The sequence below is a fragment of the Maniola hyperantus genome, chromosome 2 (assembly GCF_902806685.2).
Source record: "Maniola hyperantus chromosome 2, iAphHyp1.2, whole genome shotgun sequence".
Classification (NCBI taxonomy): Eukaryota; Metazoa; Arthropoda; class Insecta; order Lepidoptera; family Nymphalidae; genus Maniola; species Maniola hyperantus.
In genome coordinates this window covers 11220867-11246976 of record NC_048537.1, presented here as the reverse complement: position 1 = coordinate 11246976, position 26110 = coordinate 11220867, and the positions used below count along the sequence as shown (strand labels likewise).

At 38.7% G+C, this 26110-nt stretch overlaps 1 protein-coding gene across 1 annotated transcript; it reads left to right on the top strand.

Annotated features, from left to right (window-relative positions):
* The first annotated feature begins 2082 nt into the window (after window positions 1–2082).
* LOC117990051 (A disintegrin and metalloproteinase with thrombospondin motifs 14-like) lies at window positions 2083–24178 on the top strand. Its single transcript, XM_069506022.1, has 13 exons — window positions 2083–2278; window positions 8654–8832; window positions 9616–9787; window positions 10087–10413; window positions 10951–11159; window positions 11633–11824; window positions 12302–12430; window positions 13007–13121; window positions 13767–13922; window positions 14698–14922; window positions 15797–15920; window positions 17763–17938; window positions 22611–24178. The coding sequence occupies exons 1-13, from the start codon at window positions 2201–2203 to the stop codon at window positions 22860–22862; spliced, it is 2334 nt and encodes a 777-aa protein (XP_069362123.1). The 5' UTR covers window positions 2083–2200; the 3' UTR covers window positions 22863–24178.
* Window positions 24179–26110: the final 1932 nt, after the last annotated feature.

Below are 26110 nucleotides of genomic sequence, written 5' to 3'. Positions count from 1 at the left end.
CTTTTATTATGCTCTCCCGACTCCAACATACATTATACATACACGTGTAGAAACAAAAGTTATTTTTTACTTTGTAGTGGTTTTGGAAGTCGAAGTAGAAAATTCAAAAGTACCTCTACAGTCTACAATAACTAGGTTTGTCTGCTGTAGGTACTGTACTTCTTTTAAGATTCAGACTAACGAACGCTGCAGAGCTGCTACGCTTTAAATAAAATCGATTGTCTTTATGATGCCAGCACCAGCTATCAGCTATGCGGGTAGAAGTATTAGAAAGAGAGATTACCTATAACTAATTTATGTAAAGAACATCATTAACCTAAAGTAGATTATCATAATGGCTTTGAACTTCACTACTGATGACGATGAGGTAACAGTATCCTAAAATTAATTAATTATTAAGAAAGATAGGTATCTAAATGTATAAAAGGAAAAGGGAAAAGGTAACTGACTGACTGACCTATTAACGCACAGATCAAACTACTGGACGGATCGGGCTGCATGCAGATTGCAGATAGCTATTTTGACGTAGAAATCCGCTAAGAAAGGATTTTTTTTAATATTATAGACCAGCGCTTGGCTACAATCAAACCTGGTGGCAAGTGATGATGCAGCCTAAGATGGAGCACGCTTGCCTAGAAGATGCATATTCACTCTTGACTTGAAGGTACCCATATTATATTGGAGAGGAAAGCTGGTGCTGGGAGGGTGTTCCAAATCTTAGCGGTTCGAATTAGAAATGAGAAGGTAAATCGCATCCGTGGAATTTCAACTACGTACGGATGCAGACCTTGTGGATGCCTTGCGATACGATAGTAGAAAGGTAAAGGAGGAGCCAGGGCGAAAAGTTCTTCGGCACACTCTCCGAAATATATCCTGTAAAATACTGATAGACATGTAACTTTGCGCCGATGTTCCAAACTTTGAAGCTTAGAATTGACCAGCGCTTCGTCACCGATGAGTCTTTTAGCGCGATGGTCTACCTGGATTCGGTATGCATCAAGCTGCTTTTCAACCCTCAAAATAGGGATTCGATGTGTATTACACGCGGACGAAGTCGTGGGCATAAGTAGCACACTAAACCAAAACAAAACTTAGTTTTGCGGTCCCTACTAAAAGGGATTTGTTCTTGAGACAAGTTATTTATTATGATATTTTCTTATTAAGCTACGGAATCCTCGGTGGGCGAGTCTGACTCAACTTGGCCAGTTTTTAGGGTTCCTACCCCAAAAGGAAAAACGGAACCCTTATAGGATCACTTTGTTGTCTGTCTGTCCTTGAATCATGAAAATTTGGTAGGTAGGTGGGTCTTAAGTATAGCACACGTAAGGGGAAAACCCCGAAAACTGAATTTATGGTTACATCACAAAAAAAAATTAAAATGTGTTCATCAACAAAAAATTAGTACCTAGGTATTTTAAAGTAAGATAACTATACCAAGTGGGGTATCATATGAAAGGGCTTAACCTGTACATTCTAAAACAGATTTTTATTTATTTTATCCATAATAGTTTTTGATTTATCGTGCAAATCTCGAAAAAATACGACTAGAACGGAACCCTCGGTGCGTGAGTCTCACTTGCACTTGGCTGGTTTTTTTATTCTGCTATTCCATTTAAACAAATGCGTGAAAATCAAAAGTTATTAATTTATCATCCCTCAAATCTGTAATTATCATAATATACATGATCAATATTGTACCTAATTAGATGTCTGTTAACTTTTGAGTAGGTACCTTATGATTAATCTATGCTAAATCAAATTATGTATAATATTTGTGACCGTGTCAGACCGGGTCGAATGCGAGTCGATATTGTTCGTTTGTTTTGATTAGCGGAAGCAGCCGGCGAGCGACAGTTCGAGACTCGAGTGATGGATGACTCGTCACAATGCTCCTACGGGGACGAGCGTGGGCGTCCGTCGTCTTGACAGCCAAAATCTGCACTTTCCTTTGACTTTCTCTCGGAGGTGCGAAAGGTGTTCACGGAGGGCCCGCAATGGTTATTCGGTAGCCGGCGCAGCATAAGTGTACGCGCTCTAATCGCGGTTACAGTCGAGGCGTCTACGTTTTCAGCGCTCGGTGCATTGAGCTCTCTTCCGATATTCAAATCACCTGCATGATATTATCACAGGTTTATTAAAAAAGTGTTGAGTTTCAAAGGAGTTATATAAAAGACGGTTTGTTGTGAGATGCCAGTAGGCGATGATGGCGCGCTCGGTTCAAATAGTGGTTGTAGCTGTGTTTTTCGCGCTACGATGCGGCACGCCTGCGCGTTTTCCCGTAAGTAATCTTGCAAGCAAGGGCGGGCGGCGCGCGCCTTAGCTTGATAATAATATGACCTATTCAATAATGAAATAAATTTAATTCTTTGGATGTTTAGATTTAGTTATACAGATTACAAACGAATGACATAAATTCACCTGTGTTGCGTTTAGTTTAATTTAGGTACCTACGCCCAATATTAGGTAGGTACTTAATAAAATAAAATAATCTTCAGTAGTATCTAGATATAATTTTTAAAAATTGTACAACTTAGAATAAAACTATAACTATTTAGCAATATTTAATTTATTTATTTCAATACAAAAGAAAACTATATATATATATATATATATATATATATATATATATATATATAGTTTTCTTTGTATTGAAATAAATAAATTAAATATATATATATATATATATATATATATATATATATATATATATATATATATATATATATATATATATATAGTATATACATTCAGAAAAAACTATTAAGTACTTAATATCGATTAGAGCCAAAAGCCGCTAGCCATGGTGCCATTTTACCCCCTGGGAATTTCCAAAGACACTATTAGATTACGGGATTTAGAAACTGTCGGTTATAAATTGATATTGGAGGTACCTACCAAGTGAAGACTATCGTTGAACTCGAGGACCCAACTCCTTATCCCTGATGCTGTAAGGAATCGCATTTTAAAATCGTGATGACGCCACGGGATTTTTAAAGAATCATCATGCGTTTAGATGTTTTTACGTTTGGTACTGAGATATCTTGCATCTCGGGGACGGGTTACTACGGATAGGCTAGATACTTTTTGTCCTGGAAAATCAAAAGTTGCCACGGTATTTTTAAACACCTAAATCTACGTTGGCGAAGCCGTGGGCATCAGCTAGTTAACAATAAACCTCTACAAACAAAGTTAGTTTTTCGGTTCGTTAACAAAAGTGATCCTTGCCGTTTTACTTCATCTGTAGTACGGACTAACCCTCGAGTCCAATTCATACTAGGCCGGTTTTTGTTTTGAAAAGTATAGGCAACTGCTGAGTTTCTTGCCAGTTCTGCTCTCTAGTAAAATATGCTTTCAGAACCAATGGTAGGATCGAAGATGTAGGAGGTAGCACATAATATTGTATTATAACATTCGGTACTTAGGATATACCTAATTGATTATTATTTAATCAGTCTAGTCTTTAGTTAAAAAAAGTTATCAGTCTTGACTTTTAAAACGACCTCTCTAGCGCATTGGTGGTATGGTCTACAAATGGAACTTCGGAGGTTCTTCTTCTATATCAATTTCTTATAGACAGCTCCATTATACTGTACCTTCACAAACAAATCTTCAGGCTGTTATAAAAAAACCGCCCAAGTGCGAGTCAGGCTCGCGCACCGAGGGTTCCGTACTACAGTCGTATTTTTTCGCCATTTTCCACGATAAATAAAAACTATGAAGCATAAAAATAAATAAAAATCTGTTTTACAATGCACAACTGAAGCCCTTTCATATGATACCCCTTGATATAGTTATCTTACTTTGAAAATTGAAAACACTACTTATATAGTTCATGACCACAATTTAATTTTTTTTGTGTGATGTAACCACAAATTCACGGTTTTTAGATTTTTCCCCTTGTGTCTGCTATAAGACTTACCTACCTGCCAAATTTCATGATTCTAGGTCAACGGGAAGTACCCTGTAGGTTTCTTGACAGACAGACAGACAGATCAGACAGACAGACAGACAGACAGACAGACAGACAGACAGATCAGACAGACAGACAGACAACAAAGTGATCCTATAAGAGTTCTGTTTTTCCTTTTGAGGTACGGAACCCTAAAAAGTAGGTTACAAAATCGCGTCTTAGGTCCGATTCACACTGGTACTTTAAGAACTTTATAGGTATCTTAAACGAAATAATTTTGGAACAATGCACTCCGGAAAGCATCACTCCGGAGGCATATAAGGTATGTTCCGTTAGGGCGAGGGAAAGAAAACATTAAATGAGGAAAGTACTTACTTAGTTCAATATTCTGCGAGCTGAGTGCCAACATAATTATTGTCATATGTGTCATTTATATTCCTAACGGGTAGGTACTTTCTGATGACCACATTATTTGTTCGGAAGTAACAAAATGTGACAGAACTGGTTAACCTCTTTCGTCGTTTTCTTGTTATTAGTACTTAGCTACTAGTTAGTACCTACTTACCCACCTTGTAAACCAACCATTTCACAGGTGCTTATTTTTAAAATAAAATATGACACAAATATTTTTATTTAAATACAAATTCTGATTGGAGAACCTAACTCTTATTACCTTAAACCTACCTACACTTGGTTGGTATTATGTCAATAGAGAGAGTCGCGGTAGAGATAGGTAGACCATATGTTATTTATTGCCCATTGAAAGAGTTTAAAGTATTTTTTAAAGAATTTTAACCTTTTCAATCATTATTAATATTTCCCTTTTCCCTCCAACTAAGCTTGTGCTATGTGTAGGTGCAACGGGTGGGGTTTGAACCGCTGACCTTTATGATTTCAGTCCGCTCCTATAACAGTTGAGCTATTGAGGCTCCGAGTATGTAGGTATCTAATAAGATGTTCTGTTCGAAGTATAGTCACTATAGTGAGCCGATCGATCAAATTTTGACACATTTAGATTATTGATAAGCAGATGAGACAAATTAATTCTTAATACAAGAACGCCATTTGTCAAAGCGGAGCAGGCCGGCTGCTTTAAACTTTCACTGCGCCTACTTCTTCGCGTACCGAACTGTATAAGTAATTGTATTTTGGCAATTACATTGCATAACGATGGAGCCGTAGGTCTTTCCCGCACTGGATCACGTCGCGAGTTACACAAGCGTGAACGGCACGTACTTACTTAGTGTTTTATAAACGCATCTCGGTGATTCACTGCGCGGGGCCCATTGTTCCCGATCGTAGACTCGACGTGATGGCAGACTCCACGTAATTGAGATGGATGCGAATAACTTTCATCATCCGAATTCCAAACGTTACAATGACTATAATTGACTTCCGAAATTAATGACTTTATAGCAAACACTTTTAGATAAGAAATCATCATGTCATGTTATGATCAACATATAGCCGGCTCACTACAGAGCACCGGTCTCCTTTCATTATGAGAAGGGTTTGGCCATAGTTGAGGTTATTCAAGGGGCGGACCAACAAATTCCTAAAAGGCTGGCAACGCATCGGCGGTTCCTGTGGTTCTGCAAATGTTCATGGGCAGCGGTAATCACTTAACATCAGGTAACCCGCCTACTCGTTTGTTCGCTATCTCTAAAAAAAAGTCTACCACGCTGGCCAAGTGTGGATTGGCAGGCTTCACATATCATTTAGAACATTATATAGAACATTGTTAAAGCGAGTGATATTTCATTTCTTAAAACACACATAACTGCGAACAGTTAGAAGTGCGTGCCGGGATCGGACCCCCGACCTTCCGAATGGAAGACGGATGTCGTAACCACTAGGCTATCACGCCTTTTAGATAATAAATAAGTACAGGTAATGAAGCACATTGATTGTATCAGGAAAAAGTGAAAAAAAAAAACAAATACTTAGTTTTACTTTCCCCTTTACTTCGCTAATGCCCGCTAATGCTGTGTCTACTGAACTGACTCATATGTTATGTTGATTTCGGTTTCACTCATCTCTACGAGCATGTTCGGCTGTATGTCAATGGTATATACAATTAGGGCTCTGCAGGATGCAGATTATTTCGTACAAATGTATAACAATTGAAGGGTAGGGAAAAAACTGTGCGATATCAATTTTTATGTGATTTTAATGCCAAGTTCAGTTTACACTTTACGTTGAAGTTTGTGCGTTGAAGTAGAATAGTTTCGAGGACTACAAAAAAACGTCCCCTATTAGAATGAGTATTAAGTAAAAGACTGTATAAAAATTTAGTAGAAACGATGACTTTGTTTGTAAAGGTTTATTGTTAACATTACAAAAACTATGATTTTATTTTTCCTGTAATTATTTCAGATTTTTCGATTGGTAAACTTTGGATATAAAGGGAGGTTCAACATTTTGCACGATAAATCAAAAACTATTAAGTATGTTTAAAAATTTAGCGTTTTAGAATGTAGGTACTTACAGGCCGTTAGTACTACCTATTATATATATTCTGTGCCACAGGTCTTTCATATGATACCCCACTTAGTATGTTTAATTATGTTACTTTGAAAATTGAAAATATTTACCAATTCTTTGTTCATAAACACATTTTAATTTTTTCTTGTGATGTAACCACAAATTCAAGGTTTTAGGATTTTTTACTTTACTTGGTCAACGGGAAGTATATAGGTTTTCTTGATAGACATGACTGACGGACAGACAGACAGACAACGAAGTGATCACTATAAGGGTTCCTTTTTCTTTTTGAGGTTTGGAACCCTAAAACACCTCTAGGTAAGGCAAAAGTGTGTATCTTACGTTTTAATTTGACGTGCTTCTGGCATTTTCTCCATGCAACAAACGGTAATAAACCGCCACTTATATTCAGTATTCGATATAGATGATTATTTATTATGTAAACCTTACAATTTAAACGTAGACCTACATAGGAACCACAACATGTAATAGTTATGTAATTTTGCTATACCTACCTACTAATTTCTCATTGGAAACTTGACTACTTACCAAATGGAGTACATAACCGCAATTTGCAAGAGTAGGTCAAAAGCGGTCAAAAGCTGGAGAGTTAACCACGAAGTTGGAGCGCATCACAAGCGCACTTAGCAGGCTATGGAATATCTTTAGAAGTAAAGGGCTTAAACTTAAGAGTTCATTACATGGAATTAATCAGATTTATAGATTCTACAATCTGAAATTTTTTTTGTATGCGTCAAAGAATTTTTAAATTAGTCCAGTTGTTTAACTCATCCACTTGTTTGGAGACAGTAAACCTTAACACGCAAATTGCTCAATTAGCCAGTGGTCCGTTCGACTATTAAACTCGTAAAAATGTTTGGTTAGGCGATAAAGTGACTTTAATATAACCATGGCCTTCAGATGAGTTTTGTTTTCTTTTATAAGTACATATTTAGATCACGTTTGCGATGGCAAATAAGTACTTTAATATTTTAATGATCAATCGCTAAAATTGACACATTTTGAGCTTTCGGAGAAAAATCATACCTACAGTGATTTATAAAATTTTATATGGTGATTCTGATCTGACCCACTAAAATGTCATTAAATAATTTAATATTAATATATTAAATTATTTAATGACATTTTAGTGGGTCAGATATCCTTAATTAGTTTGCAAGCTTAAGGTATTTTTTTTCTTTGTCCATGTGACTCTGCTCTGAGAAACTGGCTCTGACTAAGTGCGTTGTTTTTTCTCGGAATTACCTACCAAACCGTTAATGAGGACATATTCGAAATTATTGCAATGAGGTCGTTGAGTTAGCATAAGATCCAGTTAGGTACCTACCTACTGTTTTTGATTGATCTAATGAAAAGGTACATAAATTAACTGTTACTGAATTTTCAAGCGCTCGCTGACAGCTTGCTTTTATATTTACCTACTTACTTTTTAAAGCAATTATTACAAAGACGATCAGGATGGTATTAGCCCACGTGTAAAGATCAAAATACGTCCCGTCCCATTCCTGGGTCATTCCGTGTCGCCTTTAGAGAAAGAGTCTGCGATCCGCGCTCTGGGGCCTACCTGGTCCAAAAGTTGTTCATCGCCATTCAGCTTGGCAATGCTGCCTGCTTGATGAGCACTTTTGGCCCAGAGGCTCAGAAAGAACTTCTTGACGATGATAAATATTAATTTAAAATTAGTAGTTTTTAGGTATTGACGTTGTTTATGATTATTTATCGAATTAAAATAATAGATATAGGTATATTTAGATAGGCGTTTTTTTAATGAAAACATTACAATGAACTTAAAGCTGCCTTATTTAATTATTATTTACTAAACAAATCATGCCTGCGTGGAATGGTGGCAAGTGCATTTCCGCGCTGGACAGCCACGCTAATCCGTTACGCAAAAAATGAGCTAGCCCTATTGTCACCAGATGAGGCTATTAATCGCGGTGAAATGGCTCGAAATTTTTTTTTTACACTAGGACTCCATGGCAAACGGCATAAAATTTAACTCTCGATAAGAGAGGCATACTTGCGCCACTTGCCGTTTTCAGCTGTTTCTGCTGCGGCTCTCGGTCTTGATACTGTCTCCCTGATATGACACGGGGCCAATGTGTCAACGCAATTTGCGTCCCACGTTAGGGCACGTCCCCGTTCCCAGGGAACCAGCGTCAAGGTAGGTCAGCGTAGATAGGCTGACAGAATACCGTACAGAGTAAAAGTATTTAGTTATGATTTGGTGTTTTGCAGGAAATTCTACCATTTCACGGCTGGTGGTCCAGTGGGTTCGGCTCGAGGCACTCGCAGGAACCGAGCAAGGACGAGCAAGTGGTGTACTTGCCGGCGCTAGTGGCGCGCGAGGCGCAGTCGGCGGACGACTCGTCGCAAGGTGACATCCCGCTGCCATACAGCTTCGACGCGTTCGGACGGTAAGTTTGTGTTTTCCATCCATCTACTGCAGACTAGTTGCTACATTATCCAAAACACTCATCCGACGGACGCATGTTACGTCAGTAATGCTCCCTAGCGGAAAATTCGCCCGTTAGACGGGGAAAGCGAGCTTGGCGGGGGTCTCCGGCGGCGTTTTATTAAAAGGGGGGATTTAATTCTGCGAACGGACAAGAAAATTTCCTTCAAGAATTGTTTATTAAATAAGTAGGGTTGAAGAAATGATAAGTGATAATTTTAAAAACTTAGCAACTAGCATTGACTTGAGAGACTTTATTCTTCCAATGTCGGTGGCTTAGTTAAATTCATTGATGTTGGAATCCCTAGTATTTATTATTCTAGGGTTAAATTGCTCTACAATGCGTAAAAAAATGACTTCGCACGCGCCGTTTTAACTTTTTTGTGTCAAAATACGATTTTAAAAGTGAACCGTACTTTTGACATGACAGTTCATAGAGTTAAAATGGCGCATATTTCATTATGTACGGACCATAACTACAGAGTTGACGATTTTTCCGGAGAGCTATTGAAAGTTCGGGTTACGACTAGCTCAAAAATAGTTGATAATTCAGCAAAAAATTCGCCGTTGCGCGAGAAAAGCGCGCTTTGCACGGGTCGGCGGTTGACTTTTATTGAAAGAGGGGAATTCCGAGAACGGATAAAAATATTCAAGAATATTTTTTAATAGAATTGTTATCTTACACAAACTAAAAGTAGTTTAAGTACCAACAAGTGATTTTACTCTTTTCATTTCTGAATTTCAGGAGTTTCGATCTCCAGCTCATACCGAACCGACGGCTCATATCTCCGCAGTTCCGCGTGTGGTCGGACCATGGCCCGAACGAGCCTCTGTCCACCGTGGACTCCTCCTGTCACTTCCTGCACAGCAGCCCTGGAGCTGTGGCCGCATTTTCCGCGTGTAGAGACCACGCACTTGTGAGTCATCATTTTATTTTGATTTAGTAAGATACTTAGTCAAAGTCATAATAAGACCGTAGGGGCCTTGAGAGACGTGAGGCTTAGTTGCGGTAGTGCATACTTAACAGTTGATTCCGCTCGTTTAAGCAACGTTGATCCAAGTCGGTGGCTGGATGATCATTTATAAATCCTACCTAGATTTTATTTTATGTCCATCTCTGGCAAGGAAGGAATTTTGGTAGTATAGTTAAAAAAATATCTCAAACCATTTACCATAAGTTGCTTACATAACATAAATATAGCCTTTATTGTTTCAGCATGGACTCATCATGACCGAAAATTCAACGTATGAAGTTCGGCCACTGACGTCAAACGCGGGCCGATCAGAAAACGGCAGAAACCTTCACGGGCGTACAGCGCACATCATCCGCAGAGCCGCACCACCCCTTTCTACCCTCAATGATGACAGACCCCTAAGGCACAAGGCGAGGAGACCACGCTATCGCCCTTCAAAGCCAGCCCCATCGTCATATACTATAGAGATTGCACTATTCTTGGATGAGGCAGCGTACAAATTGTTTTATCCACACCTCAACTATAATGAAGCAGATCTACGGGATATGCTGCTCGCGTATATTAACAGTGTTAGTTTCCTTTACTTTTTTTTCTATCCTTGCAGCTCTTGTTATTCAAGTTCATCCATTGGTATTATTTAGGTATGCCTCACAGATGAACAAAAATCTTTGAAAATGCACATAGCTTGTCCGTGCTCCGTAGTCCGTTTTATGCAACTTGTGCGTCGTTGGACTGAAGATATAGAAGCTACAAGTGGGCGATCTCTAGTTCTTATGCCAGAGACAAGGCTAGCGGAATTATGTACGTTATGTAATAAAATTTATGTAACGCATGAAATGTGAAGGGCATGGAATGTGCGCGCACAAAACGCCGAAGAAAATGCCCACGTAAGTTTTTCGCTTACAGAATTCTGCTACCTACCTACATTTGTTCAAGGACCAGCGCTCACTGGTTCGATTCGAGTTTCTTAAATCCATTCGATTATGATTCATAAATTAACCTGTGAAATGTCTGTAGATATAATTCTCTAACGTATCCTTCACCTAGCCGTAAGTTCTATAAAGTTTTCGATGAATTTCTAGTCCTCTGTGCGTTGCTTATTGCAGGTCCAGGCCCTATATCACCACTCGTCACTGGGCACGCGCATTCAGTTGTCACTGGTGCGGTTAACGCTGCTGCGCAAACAACCATCTTCTCTTTCCACGAACGCTGAACGAGGGCGGCTACTGGACTCCTTCTGCGAGTACCAACGCTCACTGAACGTAGACGATGATGAGGATCCAGAGCACTGGGACATGGCGTTACTTCTTTCTGGGTAAGATTCTAATATATAGAACTTATTCCATAAATGAAGGTCAAATAGTTCTTCTAGCTCTATAAAGTCATCACTATCCTTGAGTGCATCACCAGATACCAAGCCATCTTCTAAACTCGTTTTCTCATAATACAAGATCATAATAAATAGGTATGTGTTGTGATGCATCTCATATTATATCGCTAGCATTATAAATCTGTAGAGTCGCTAACTCAATTTGTATACCAACTAAAGCGTCCTATTAAGCCGATACCGGTATGTCCCTCTAAAATCTAAAGCGATATCTGATCCAAAAATGGCCTATTCAAGATATTATGCTGTACCTACTTATTAGCACTATATGCATACCCAGTGAACACAATTTTTTTATATTCCTTGATATTATAAGACCGTCCCTATATTCGAGCGTTCTCCGTAAAAATCTCAAAAGCTTCTACGTATTTTCCTACATAATTTTTTATTTGGATTTGCAGTTTGGACTTCTACGCGGATGAGAATGGACGTCGGAATGGGGTGACGATGGGCTTAGCGCCCGTGGGCGGCGTGTGTCTGCCCGCCCATTCGTGCGTTGTATCTGAATTCGGCACCTCAGACACGCTCGGCCGGCCCTATCCTTCAGCTGGGTTCACCTCTGTCTACATCCTCGCTCATGAGATTGGACACAAGTCGGTATATTTTCACTAGATGATGCCCGCGACTTCGTACGCGTGGATTTAGGTTTTTTAAAAATCCCGTGGGATCTCTTTAATTTTCCGGATTAAAAAGTAACCTATGTCCTTCTCCGGGATGTAAGCTAAATCTGTACCAGATTTCATCAAAATTTGTTAAACTGTGAAAAGCTAGCAGACAGACAGACACACTTTTGCATTTATAACATTAGCATGGATGGATATGGATCTGACTATGGAAGTATGTTATTAATTGTATGTTTATTAATTTTTCGGTTCTTCGCACTCTATTACCTAGTTGCGAAACTAGGTACAAAAGCTGGCGTTGGTGTCGTCTTGCGTTATCATTTTGTAAACAGATACTTATGCCCACTTCTGGAGTCATCAAATATGCTATGCCCTGTTTGCGGTGGAGAACATATAAAGCCTTCCATATAGAGTTTTCATCATAATATTTTGCGCTATGTTTTTCAGTCTGGGCATGCATCACGACGGAACGGGCAATTCGTGCGCGCGTGACGGTTTCATCATGTCTCCTTCCCGCGGAACCAATGGCGAGGCGACCTGGTCACAGTGCAGCGCTCGAGTGGTCGCTGACTTACAGTAATTAATAAGTTGTAATATATAGTGATATGTTTTTCACCTGAATATTGATCAGTGCCTACTGTAGCAATTTTGTACGATGTTCTCACAATGTTTGAAATTGTTGGGAGGTAAAAGCTGAAAGCTTGCAACTAACCTCATCATCATTGTCAACCGATAAACGTCCTCTGCTGGATATAGGTCTCTTATAAGGACTTCCATACGCCACGGTCTTACGCCGCCTGAATCCAGCGGTTCAATGTCGTTTGGGTATCGTCTGTCCACTGTCCACCTAGTGGAGGGTCTTCCAACGCTGCTTTTTCCATTGCAAGATCGCCATTGTAGGACTTTGGGACCCCAAAGTCCATCGGTTTTTCGAAGTACTACATATTTGTAAAACTGCTGTGGATCCAAATAAAGCTTTCCTTGCTAAATAAGTATACTTTGCCCGCCGGTCTAACGATATAAACTTAAAGCTTTTCATCCCATCAAAATTTTCCACGCTATCGCTATAAGAAACCAATTAGGTTTGTCAGCTAAAACTGCGAAATCTGGCTAGTTTAGAAATTCCTGTATGAAAAGCTGAATTGATTTCAGATGGGCAACTTGCCTATTCGACGGAGGCGATGATATAGACACACCACACGAACTGCAACACGAGAAGTTTGGTGATGCTCCTGGAATCATTTGGGGAGCGAAAAAACAGTGCGAGGTGAGCGATACTTAAAAATTATAAAATGCATTATGGAAGTCTTTTATCAAAGACGTTGCGGGTAGTTGTTAGTCTTGTACAATATTCCTACTCAATATTAGTTTTTTTTTTCTGGTTTTTGCCAGCTAACAATTCATTCGTCTGAGAAAGGTCTGGTAGGTACTTACATGAGAAAGAAAACTTTTTCTGTTAACTTCATTTCTCAATTTTACCCTTGTTGAAAAATCTTTTTAGTTGAGCCAAAGGGATCAAAAAAGTTTGATCTTGGTATAGAGTTTTAGCGCTTACCACTTTTCGAAATGGTCTGGTTACGGATGTCGAATCCATACCAATCACTATCATAATACGAAAATGTGTCTGTCACCTTTTCACAATCCACCCGTTTATAACAGATTTTTCTCGAATGCATAATTACGTTTGGTACAGGGACACCTAGCTTGCACCCCGGAGGCGGTTTTATCTCCAAAAACAAAAGAGTTCCCACAGGACTTTTAAAGGCATGTCTGTTAAATTAATTTGGACTAAAGGTACAGAAATAGCTTACATCTCGGAGATGGACAGTCAAAGAGTTCCCATGGGGTTTAAAAAATCGAACACACTTGGATGAATTTGCTGGCTATCACGTACCTATTAATATAATTTTAGATTCTCCTGCGTGATAAGGACGCAGCACCTGCGCAAGCGCCGGGATCAGGGGGAGACGAGTCACAGTGCATGCAGCTTGCTTGCCGCTCGCCACATCGCGCAGGCTTCTACTATGCAGGACCTGCATTGCCAGGGACTCCTTGCGGCAAAGAGAAGGTATTACGTCTTGTCAAACTGCCTAAATACTTAGCAATTTCACTTTCAATTGAGAAACCATAAATCACTATCTTAAAGATTTTAAACCCATGTCGGGATCATGGACTTCGTAACGTAGTCCGAATTTAAGGAAAATCCCCTAATATCAGACGAAACAGTCTAAAAATGAGCACGTAAAATCCTGTTCTGAAAAAAGAAACAATAGTTTGTAATCTAAATATATAAAAAGAAAAGGTGACTGACTGACTGACTGACTGACTGATCTATCAACGCACAGCCCAAACTACTGGGCGGATCGGGCTGAAATTTGGCATGCAGATAGCTATCATGACGTAGGCATCCGCTAAGAAAGGATTATTGAAAACTCAACCCCTAAGGGGGTGAAATAGGGCTTTGAAATTTATGTAGTCCACGCGGACGAAGTCGCGAGCATAAGCTAGTTTTTATATAAAAATCTTTCTTCAAATACTTGAGCACAATTTTTTGGAAAGATTGGGAAAAAATGATTTAATTTTTTGCCTACCTACTTGGTGCCAAGGTGGCGAAAGAATAATCATGAAAAATGTATTTCAAATGACGAAACGAAGCGGAGTTAGACGTGTTTTCCGCCCAAACTTGGTCTGTACCACGGAGGAGAAACTGTACCATGGATTTTTTTGTAGCAATTGGGACGTCAGAACTCAGATGAGTCAATTTTTGCCTACCTTTTTTCGTGGTTGGGTACTATTACTATAGAATGATGACGTGGAAAATGTTCTTAATTTTTTGTACCCAGTGGTGCCAAGGTGGAGAATGCGTAGCAGCATATCCTTCAACCGTGTCGCGGCCACCGCCTCCTCCTCAAGGTGGTGGTAGTACGTGGACTGAATGGACATCAGACACGTGCCGGTCGGGCTGCACGGCCAAGAGTCGCGGCGCCAGGGAGCGCAGGCGATCGTGTCCCGAGAATGCCGTGTGTGAAGGCTCTTCCTATGATGTCGTGCTATGCGAAGATTCCAAGGTTAGTTCCAAATCGTCGGAAGGCATTAGGCATGTAACAAGTGCGAGTCGGACTCGCACGCGAAGGGTTCCGTACAAGAAACTCGTACTCGTAATATCGTATAACACTTTCTATAGGGGTGGTGTGCCCGAAGTGGCCATAGCATTCAAAGCGGTCACTTGTCATTTTTCGGTTATTTGAAATAATAACCTTGCCTCTTTCGTTGCACAAATAATTTATTTAGGTATTTTATTTTTATTTTTCATGTACCGAAATTGTAGTTACATAGTAGTAATAAATTAAGTTACATTGGAAATGCTTATCTCTGAATAGAGATTTCCGCGTTCCACGCTGGGCAATCATTCGATAGTAGTGGGAACGATAGAGTGGATATACTTAATGACGAAAAAAATTTATTTCCTGTTTTGTTAAAAAAATGTAAGGTAAGTTCATTCTGTTTTGATCATTCTTACCTCTTTATATTTAAATTCTTTTATCATACTTGTATTGTTTCTTATCTAAGTGGCTTGATTTGTGCAAAATTTGCTCAAATAAATTTATGAAATAAAAATATCAAAAAAATCAATCGTTTGATAGGTTTTTTTTAACTCAAAGTGAAGGCGTGGACACCTTAACTTTGGGTACACTTCCCCTACGTTTTCCTTGGTTATGTCTTTATCTGTCAATCCCGAGCCATAGTTTATTTATTACATAGTGTTAGCAGAAGCGCGCTTGATCTTTTAGGAGTGGGACTAACGCGACATCCCTAAAGGTTTTCACTTAAAGTGTCATCTCTAAAAGCCCAATTCTTCCTGTCGGTAACCATACAGATAACGTATCAAAAGCTCGGTGCCTAAATATAATTAAAAGCACAGCGTTTGAATTAAACATACAGGTTTGCGGCAAGAAGAAGCGAGTGAGCGCCAACGAGATGGCAGCGCGCAAGTGCGGCGAGTACGCGACCCGTCTGCCCGAGCTGGACTCGCGCGGGGGAGGCCTGCAGGCGCCGCACGATCCCAGTGAGACAATCTCCTTCCTATCCTTACTGTTAGCCACGGCTTAGTCCGCGATAGGTTGAGATGGCAATTGGGTATAAGGCGGGAGACCACACCCGCACGTCACCCGCGCTCGCCTGCACCGGATTAACGCGGCGGCTGTGCGGGGCGTTCCTTCCCCGATTGCCATCTCGACCTGTCGCGTACCATAGTTAGATACTTAGTATACTACTACACAGTATATTAGGTACCAAGTAGGTACCTAGTTTAGTCATAGAGTACATAACAATATTAACGTATTAGTGTATCGTTATCGTCTATTACAATTTTATTAGCATATGAGTTCTGACTTGTTATAATTATATTATCTGTGTGCTACTTAGAGGCTAGAGAGCCAGCGCGAACCAGACCTTCGTTATTTTATAAAATCTGAAAGTTTCTCTGCGTGTCATCCCCAACACAGGAAGGAACGATCAGCGACTATGAAGTTTGGATCATGGTGGCTTTCGAAGATAACAGAAGGTGTAAAAAATCTTAAAACTTTTGCAGGAGGTTGCCACGATACTAAGTGTCTGGCAATGCAAGACGTGATTTCTAATCTTATTTCGAAGAAAATATAAAAAAATTGACTTTATACCTACTTAGGTACTTTGACGTAAGATTTTTTACACATTTATTACCTGTTATCTCCTAAAGCCACCATGATCCAAACTTCATAAAAGCTGATCGTTCCTAACTGTATTGGGAACAATATGCAGTGAAACTTTCAGCTTTTATAAAAAACCGAAGGTCTGGCACGCGCTGGCTCTGCGTGCATTAATTATTATTATCACGAGAATTACCTACTCGTTTAGAAGTTCATTCGTAGATATCTAGGTACATAAATCTTAAATAAATATTGTTTTTATTGATCATAAATTTATAGTAACACATAATACGAACAATGCTCCTCCTTTATTATGCACATATTCTAATAATATTATAATGTACATATGTACTTATTAATGTAGTTGAGAGTGCGTTAACATCTACAGAAATCTAAATAGGTACATAAAAGCGAAAGGTGACTGACTGACTGACTATCAACGCAGAGCTCAAACTACTGGACCGATCGGGCTGAAATTTGGCATGCAGATAGCTATTATGACGTAGGCATCCGCTAAGAAAGGATTTTTGAAAATTCAATCCCTAAGGGAGTGAAATAGGGGTTTGAAATTTATGTAGTCCACGCAAACGAAGTCGCGAGCATATGCTAGTTTTTTCGTAAATAAGTAGGTACTTACCTACCTAGTACCATTGATTAAAAAACCTTTAGAAAGGGATTTCGGCTTCGTAGAGCGTTGTCTCTGCCACTCATACCTATGTGACTGCTATCTCTTTCTATTCTCGATGTACAATATTTCCTGCCGGGTACTGTAATTGTATCCTCTATAATGTCTATTGATAATAGCCTGAAGTGACTATTTTAAGTAGAAGCAGACAGCAGTACGCAATAGTAAAATTGGTATAAGTCCCGCAAATTGCTATTACGCTGGAACCATGTCTCATTTACATCGAAATGACGTCGTTTCACGTATATTGAAGTAAAAATATACCATCAGCTCGAAGTTTCAGTCTAGTGCTGACGTCACTAAAATGGTGGTCACGCGCATTACCATTTTGCGGGACTTATAAGGTCATTGCATAAGCTTGAACAAACCACCGCGGGGCCCGGCCGGGTGGGTTTTCCGGCACTACCTACCCACTTATCTCTCGTATCGAACCTCAATGAGTGAACTTTGAAACAAAACACAAAATGCGCGACGTGGTTCCTAAAACTTCTAGACTTAATAAGTAGAAACATTATAAGGAACTTTGTTGTTTTAGCTCGCATGTGGATGGGCTGTGCGATATTCTGTCGCCGCGCGGCCGGCGGAGGCTTCTACGCGCCGAGGGTCGAGCTCAACGATTTGGGGCTGGACCCCTACTTCCCCGACGGCACCTGGTGCCACCACGACGGATCCACTCATTACTACTGCCTACAACATCACTGTTTGCCTGAGGTAATCCACTTTTATTCTATGTTGGTATATTGTAAGCACAGATTAGAGACTGATTGTAAGTATTAATATTATGTCAAACATGGGAAGTATATAGACCGTCTTTATCGATACCTATAAATCAGATACAGAGCAAGATACATCTGAATGTAGTACAGACCTAAATTAATAATAATATGAAACTATAGTACGCGAAAGGTCGAGATGGCAATCGAGGTATGATGTGGGCGGACGCCTCGCACACCCCCACGTCAACCGCGTTATCCGCACCGGGCAGCGCGAGGGCTGTGCGGGTGTCCGGGGCGTCCCCACTCCGATTGCTATCTCAACCTGTCGCGTACTATACATAGAGCAAATATTTCGAACTCATTATCCATTCATCCATCCATCAGCCTGTATGCGTCCACAGCTGGACATAGACCTTTTCGGCCTCACCTTTTTCTTCAGTTTAAAAATTGGGATCAGTAGGTATTAGAAATTCTAAACATGAATAATACTTACAACTGTGATAATACATAGGTAGGTAGCTAGGTAGGTAGGTAGTACCTATATTCCGTACAAAATGACATGGGTCGATTGTCTTGTCTAAAGTACTAAAATTTTGACCTTGAAGTTAAAATGGCGCGTGAGAAGTCATTTTATAGGTACGCATATTAATACGTATAGTCCGTAAAAAATGACTCCTCACGCGCCATTTAACTCTATGGGTCAGCTGTCACGTCAAAAGAATGGTTCACTTATTCACCTTTAAATTAATGACTAAAAATCGTACTTTTGATATGAATTTTGACACAAAAATTAAAATGGCGCATGAGTTTTTACGCGTATTATCTACAATAATACATAGTTCAATCGGTAGGAATTGAAATTCAAACCGTTTCAGATTTCAATCCCTCTCTCAAATTATGACGGTGTGCTCGTTTTCTCGCCTTTGGTACAAAATGATATCTGATTACTCACCATCAAATTCAACGAAACACATGATCAAATCAAAAATGAAATGATAAATCACAAAAACTATACCACAGATCATCATCATCATAGTGATCAACCCATCTCCGGTTCACTACTAAGCACGGGTATCCTCTCAGAATGAGAGAGGTTTTGCCATAGTCTATCAAGTATCTACCAAGCTGGATAAGTGCGGATTGGCAGACCTCACACACCTTTGAGAACATTACGGTGAACTATCAGGCATACCGGTTTCCTCAAGATGCTTTCCTTCACTGTTAAAGCAAAGTGATATTAATTATTTAAAACGCAACATAACTTCGAAAAGTTAGAGGACAGTGGTGCATGGGATCGAACCCGGTACCCAGACTTAAGTAGGCTATCATACCTAGGTAAACACTTAGTGGCGGATTTGCAGTCTTGGCCGCTCTAGGCCCTAGGCCATGTAGTAAGTAGGTACCAGCTACCCCTTTCTCAGCACTCATCATAATTATAGACTACATAATGAATTTATTTTATGCCAACTTTTATAATAACATCAGTGAATTTTTTGTCACTATTGGCCGCCCTAGGCCCGGGCCTACTGGGCCTTAGGGAAAATCCGCCACTGATTACACTATACATTCACACACATCACATGTGCCACAGATGGATGACGGTGGTCCTTTTGTTTGTCAATAGTGGTGCGTCATCTCACGTGCTCTCTGCAATCAAAATAATAGGTACCATAAAATACCTTAAGAATATGCGGGAAAAAGCCTTAACTTAAGGCAAGGTCAAGCTAAAGCAGATCGCATCGGAATATAACGCACTAAAATTATTTTGAAGTGCTCTAAATAAATATTATTGTTTTTGGGAATTCTATAGGTACTGTAGGTAGGTAAGTAGGTACCTATTTTGTCATAATGAGCTGCCCAATAACTACCATATCTATGCATATCTCATACAAAGCCTGTTATACTGGACGCATACAGTACAGGTTTATTATTATTATTATTTTATGGATTTTAAGAAATTCCGTCCACGCCAAGTCGCGGGCTTAAGCTAGTCTTATTTATAATAGCCCCGTCACCATATGAATCTATTATCGCTAGATTGGTACGTAGAAACTAAACACCATACCCGGTAGGTATGGTAAGATAAAAATTAAAATCTTGCAATAGTGTCAACGTGGCTTTAGTTCAATATTATAGTTGATAAGGATAACTCATGGCACATTCAGCACCTTATGTTGTTTGTACAACAAACAGCACCTTATAACTTTTTCCGTGCGTCACTGTCTTCGGATATTTGCGAATATACAAAGTAAATCAGTACCTACCTAACAGCTAATTAGTCACACTTATGTGGACGTTTAAATTGGATCGTCATATTATTCACTGAGTACCTATGGTCATATATTTTTTATCTATGTTTTCAAACTAATTTTTGGGTAAAAATTTATTTATCACTAAAACGAATTTCAACAATTGAACGTAAAAATTACAGATCGAAATAGATAAAAAAAATACTAAGAAAGGTTCTATACCCCTGCCCTGGTGAATGGCCTGTAAACATTGTTTACTTTTAATTTTATCACTTCTCACTTTCCGTATTTCAATAATAATAGGTAGGTTCCAATTGGTGACCGCTTTTAAAAATAAATGTACTTAGGTCGTACTGATTTAGATTAAGTATTTATTAACTAGCTTATACTTGCGACTTCATCCGCGTGGACTACACAAATTTCAAACGCTGTTTTACCTCTTTAGGGATTGAATTTTCCAAAATCCTTTCTTAGCGGATACCTATGTCATAATAGCTATCTACATGCCAAATTTCAGTGCGTAGATAAATCAGTTAGTCAGTCAGCTTTTCCTTTTTATGTAAGTATATTCTTCAAGCTCTACGTCATTCAATTGTATGTTTTATTAGACGTCATTTAATAACCACTACTGAGTACTGACTACAACTATATTGCAATTAGCACCTTATGTAACTACCTTAATACCTACGTACAGCAACAAAATGTGCATTTCCGTCCGTATACCTACCTACTGAATGATGGTCAAGTGCTTAGTAAATTACGCTTGTTTGCTTCAATGCGCCCATACATCTAGCGAAGTTGGTTGTTAATCTTACTCATAGGCTAACCGCTGGCCAACATGCGGAAATAAACAAGGACACTGAAAGATCGTTTTATTGCGGTTTTTACAGAGCGCTTAGGCATGATCCCATATACTCGTGTAGTCAACGGTCTTTAGTTTTGAGTTCGTTTTTGGCGTTCATTTTTGATTTGACCAAACAAAAATATCATGGAGTTCAGTGTCAGTAGGTAGGTAGGTACTGTGCTTAGTTGCTTATTTGACCGTCGCAGTCGACTTTGTATATTAAGTATGTAGAGCTTCAAGAATTATCACCTAAGATTAATTTATTAATAAGTAGGAGAACGCGAAAAACTTATGGTGGAACGCAGAATGCTGAACTCATAATTGTAGAACGTTGTCAGTGGGCTCGAAGCCTTATTTCACGGTACGACAGTTCACAATGAATAACGAATACCTATTACCTACCTTTATCTAATCCACATAGATGCATTCGACTACCTACTTATTAGAAACAAGCTTTCCTTTATTTAGAAGATTCGATTCCGCTCGCTCTACAAAAACAGTTTTGTATGAGTGTAACTGTCTTTGAACCTGGACAACATTTCGCTTGTCCAGTTACATGATAGGAAATTACTACCTACCACGTAGGAGTTTTACATTACAGTAGGTATAGATTAATTTTTATGATAAAAATTGGTTAAGCATACTACGCCAAATGATCAGCCCCCCAATTGTGTAAGAATAACCATTTCATGGCTATCGCAATCGTCAAGAAATTCTGCCCTTTGGTTGGTTGATGCGCTGTTTACATTTTTTCACAGCCAATCAAAGGGCAGAATTCTTGACGATTGCGATAGCCATGAAATGGTTATTCTTACACAATTAGGGGGCTGGTCGAAATGATAATCAGGGACAACCCGCACAGCTCGCACGCTAACCCGGTGCGGACGAGCGCGGGTGACGTGCGGGTGTTCTCCGCACCATATACCAACTGCCATCTCGACCTGTCGCGAACTATAGATCGTCTATTTTCTGGCGACTGTTACATTTTCAGTATAGCTATAGGTATATTATGTATATTTATGACAGCTTGCATGAATCCTCTAAGTGCCTATAACCTAACTAATTGTTATTTCGAATCTTGATTTTTTTAAAGCAAACTATAAGATCTCAGTTATAAACTGATTACGCTATATAAAGAAATTAAAAGAAGATTAGGTACTTCTTACTGGAACAGCAATATAGGTACCTACCTACCTACTAATTTTATATCAAAGTTCTGGCCCGTTCTGGGTTGAGCCAAATATCTGAAAGGTCGGTAACTATATGTAGGTACCTACTTACACAACAATAACCAAACAAGCAGGGCTTATTAGTTCTATACTAATATTTTATAGAGGTAAAGTTTGTAAGTTTGTTTGTAAGGGATAATCTCTGGAACTACTGAACCGATTTTGCAAATTCTGTCACCAATATGAGAATTATATAGGCTATATTAAAAAAATTATGTAGCTTGCTATTTTGTAAGATTCATAAGATATCAGATTTACGGTGTCCGTTCTACGTATTTACATGATTATTGATTATTTCTACTTAGGTATATTAGTGCTAAACGCGTGCAACTTTTCTTTAAACAGAATTTCAAGATGTCACCGCAGTTCCACATCTGGGACCTGCCAAGCGAAGATATGGATGGCGCCTTCAACGCGAGGGCGCGCGCGGCTCCCGACGACGACACGGCGGCCGCTTTTCGCACCTATCTTTCTTTAGACAACACTGGTTTACCATTCGCCCGCGGCGTGGGCCCGCCACATATACCCGATGAACCTGAGAGCAACTGGGAAGTCCTTGACTATATCGAAATTACAAGGAACAAAACAGCGGATTAGTCTTAAATGTTACTTTTATAGACCAAATGTTTATAACTACTGTAAAGTTTAGATCATGGCCGTAGAGGTCATGATCAGGACATCATGACAAGGATTCAAGAGATCATTCTGCAACATGTTCGGATTTAGTCTTTTGACGGTTAGCGGAAAGTTAAGGCTTCTATTATAGATACTTACCTAAAACTCAAAGGGAATTCACTTTAAGGGAACAACGGGATACTATTACTAGAACTTCGTTGTCCGTCCCTCCGTCCGTCTATCTGTCAGCGGGCTGTATCTCGTGAATAGGTAGTAACCTGAATGTTTTACATAATGTATATTGCTATTCCCGCTATAACAAAATTGCCACCATGTAAAAAATAAGAGTTATTTCTTGTACAATGGTATGGAACCCTTCCTGTGCAAGTCCAACTCCGATGACCGATTTTTTTTTAAAGAGTTTAGGTTTGATTGTTGTGTAGGATTGAGGTCATTATGTCATACCTTCTGCATCTATCTAATCCTGCAATAATTGCAGTTACATAAGTCAGTGCAACATAATATTATTATTATATAGGTAGGTACCTATTTCATAATTCATACTAAGTAATATTATAAATGCGAAAAGTGTGTCTGCCTGTCTGCTAGCTTTTCACGGCCCAACCGTTCAACCGATTTTGATGAAATTTGGTATAGAGTTAGTTAATATCTCGGGAAAGGACATAGGCTACTTTTTATCCCAGAAAGTTAAAGAGTTCCCATGGGATTTTAATAAACCTAAATCCACGCGGACGAAGTCGCGGGCATCAGCTAGTTATCAATAATTAAGTGAGTGATGGACTTAAATAGGGATTAAGAACTTCTTTAAGCCCTAAGTAAATTTATGTTATAGATTTTGTTCGTTGGGTCCGTAAATAACAGATAGGTACTGAATAACTCGATTCCTCTTGGTCTTGACCTAAGCTGTATAATTATTGAAATATCAAACAAGCTCTGTCGAGTCTGACTATCGTTCAATTTTGTGTGTTATACTGACATACTAGTAGGTATAATCAGATCACAACGCTACCTACGCTGGAGGGAGAAACGCTAGTGTGTAGGAGCTCTAATACATATGTGGATTTTAGGTAGCTTTATTCGTAAACAGCAATGCCGATTGCCAAATCCATAAAAATACCACGTTTCACTTGTACTTTTAATAAAAATACACTTTGGATTGCTCCGCAACGAAATGTGAATTTTATTTGAGTCGTAAAACTTGAATATCGGCTGAAAAACTTTTTCGTTATATCGAGGAAAGAAACAGCATAAGTACTTACTTATATCTAGATATATTATATAATAGGCTACTTGACAATTTTTTTAAGTTGGTCTTAAATGGTTAATATTTGTCCTATTATATCAAAAAAATTAACACTATATTTTTTTGCGCCCTAAAAACCGTAAAACTTTAATTTAAAAAAATATTTTTCTTAGACAGGTGAAAACACTGTCGGCCATGTTTGGCCGATAGATTATCTGTGCTCTGACGTCATGCATTTGTAAACAACAGTATAACCCTGTGGTTATACTGTTGTTTACAAATGCATGACGTCAGAGCACAGATAATCTAGGTTATACTGTTGTTTACAAATGCATGACGTCAGAGCACAGATAATCTATCGGCCAAACATGGCCGACAGTGTTTTCACCTGTCTAAGAAAAATATTTTTTTAAATTAAAGTTTTACGGTTTTTAGGGCGCAAAAAAATATAGTGTTAATTTTTTTGATATAATAGGACAAATATTAACCATTTAAGACCAACTTAAAAAAATTGTCAAGTAGCCTATTGCATTTATTAGATAAGTTTAAAATCAGTCAGTATTACTTACCTATGTAGGTATAGGATAGTAACATTTATATCAACTAACATTTATTTCTGTTTTTATAATGGGTACCTAATTAATATTCTGTCTGAGAATTTTTCTAAAAACTTAGGTTAACGGTAGCTAGTGTAAGTAGTATTTTATCATAAGTACTTAGTTTTAAATCTGAAATGTAAGTCAGTAGGTAGGTAGTTATCTACTCGAAAATGTGCTAGTCGTCGATATAAAAAATATTTTAATGTTTTTAATTCCTACTTTAATTGTGAAAATATTCATATACCTATATTGTACTTACCTAGTGTGTTTAGATTTGCTTAAAAAGTTTTGTTTTAAACAAATATACCTACCTAATTCATATTTCACACTATTTTCATTTTTTTTAACGCCTTTTAGTAGATTAACTTAATTATTCGTAGGTATGTTGTCTTTTCGTCGAAATAGAATAATAACCGATTTTTCTCGGCTAGATTTAAATTTTTAGTAGAAATACAAACACATACCTACCTACCTACCTAGTGTTGCCAGGCGTCTGGATAAAACCGGACACAGTCAGGCTTTTTGGTTGCATGTACGGCCAAATTAGACGGTGTCCGGCCTGTCCGGCTTTTGTTAGGCTTTTTAAATTTGACCATTTTTTACATTTTGCAATAATAGTAGGTGTGTAGAATGATGATTATTTAAATAGGACTGGTTCATTCATTAGGTTTGTTTAATTCAAATAAGTAGTATTAATAAGTGATTATTAAAAAAGATTGGTTCATTTATTTTATTGTTCTTTTATTGGAATTTGAGGAGATTTTAAGGTAAAAAATATAAAAGCCTTGTTTTTTTTTTGTTATACTAAGACTGAAAAATTAAGATTGTCCGGCTTTTTTACCCAAATGTCCGGCTAAACTGGCTGGTCTGTTCGGCTTTTCGGTTTTAAGATCTGGCAACCCTATACCTACCTAAAGGTTGGGTGACAATAGATGTTAATGGTAGGTACCATTGAGCATCTCTTATGGTTATTGATGTTGGAAGAGGCAGTTGTGTATTATTTTAATTCTATGTTCATGATGGACGTGTGTGAGATGTATGTAAGTTTTAACTCTCTAATGGCTTACGGCATGAGAGTCGCATTTTCAAAAACCAATGACAAGAGTGATGGACTGTGGGTACTAGTCCAGATAGGAGCTAAAAAGTTGGCGGTGTCACGCCCCCGTGCCTCAGAGAGTAAGTAAAGCCGTTGGTCCTGCGCCTGATTTCTCTCCGGTCTTGTCGGATCGCCGTCCCATCGAAATATGAGAGTGAGGGGATAAAGGGTGCATTGTGTTTGGACAATATACACATTGTGGGGTATCAAAAATAAGGGCCTATTTCTAAAAATTTCTAACATTCTTACATTTCAGCTATTGTTTTCAAAA

Excerpts from the sequence above, each read along its gene's own strand:
- LOC117990051 (XM_069506022.1), top strand. The coding sequence starts at position 2,201 with ATGATGGCGCGCTCGGTTCAAATAGTGGTTGTAGCTGTGTTTTTCGCG. Across the intron at positions 13,923-14,697 it reads CTCCTTGCGGCAAAGAGAAG|TGGTGCCAAGGTGGAGAATG; the intron begins GTATTACGTCTT and ends TTTTGTACCCAG. Across the intron at positions 15,921-17,762 it reads GCAGGCGCCGCACGATCCCA|CTCGCATGTGGATGGGCTGT; the intron begins GTGAGACAATCT and ends TTGTTGTTTTAG.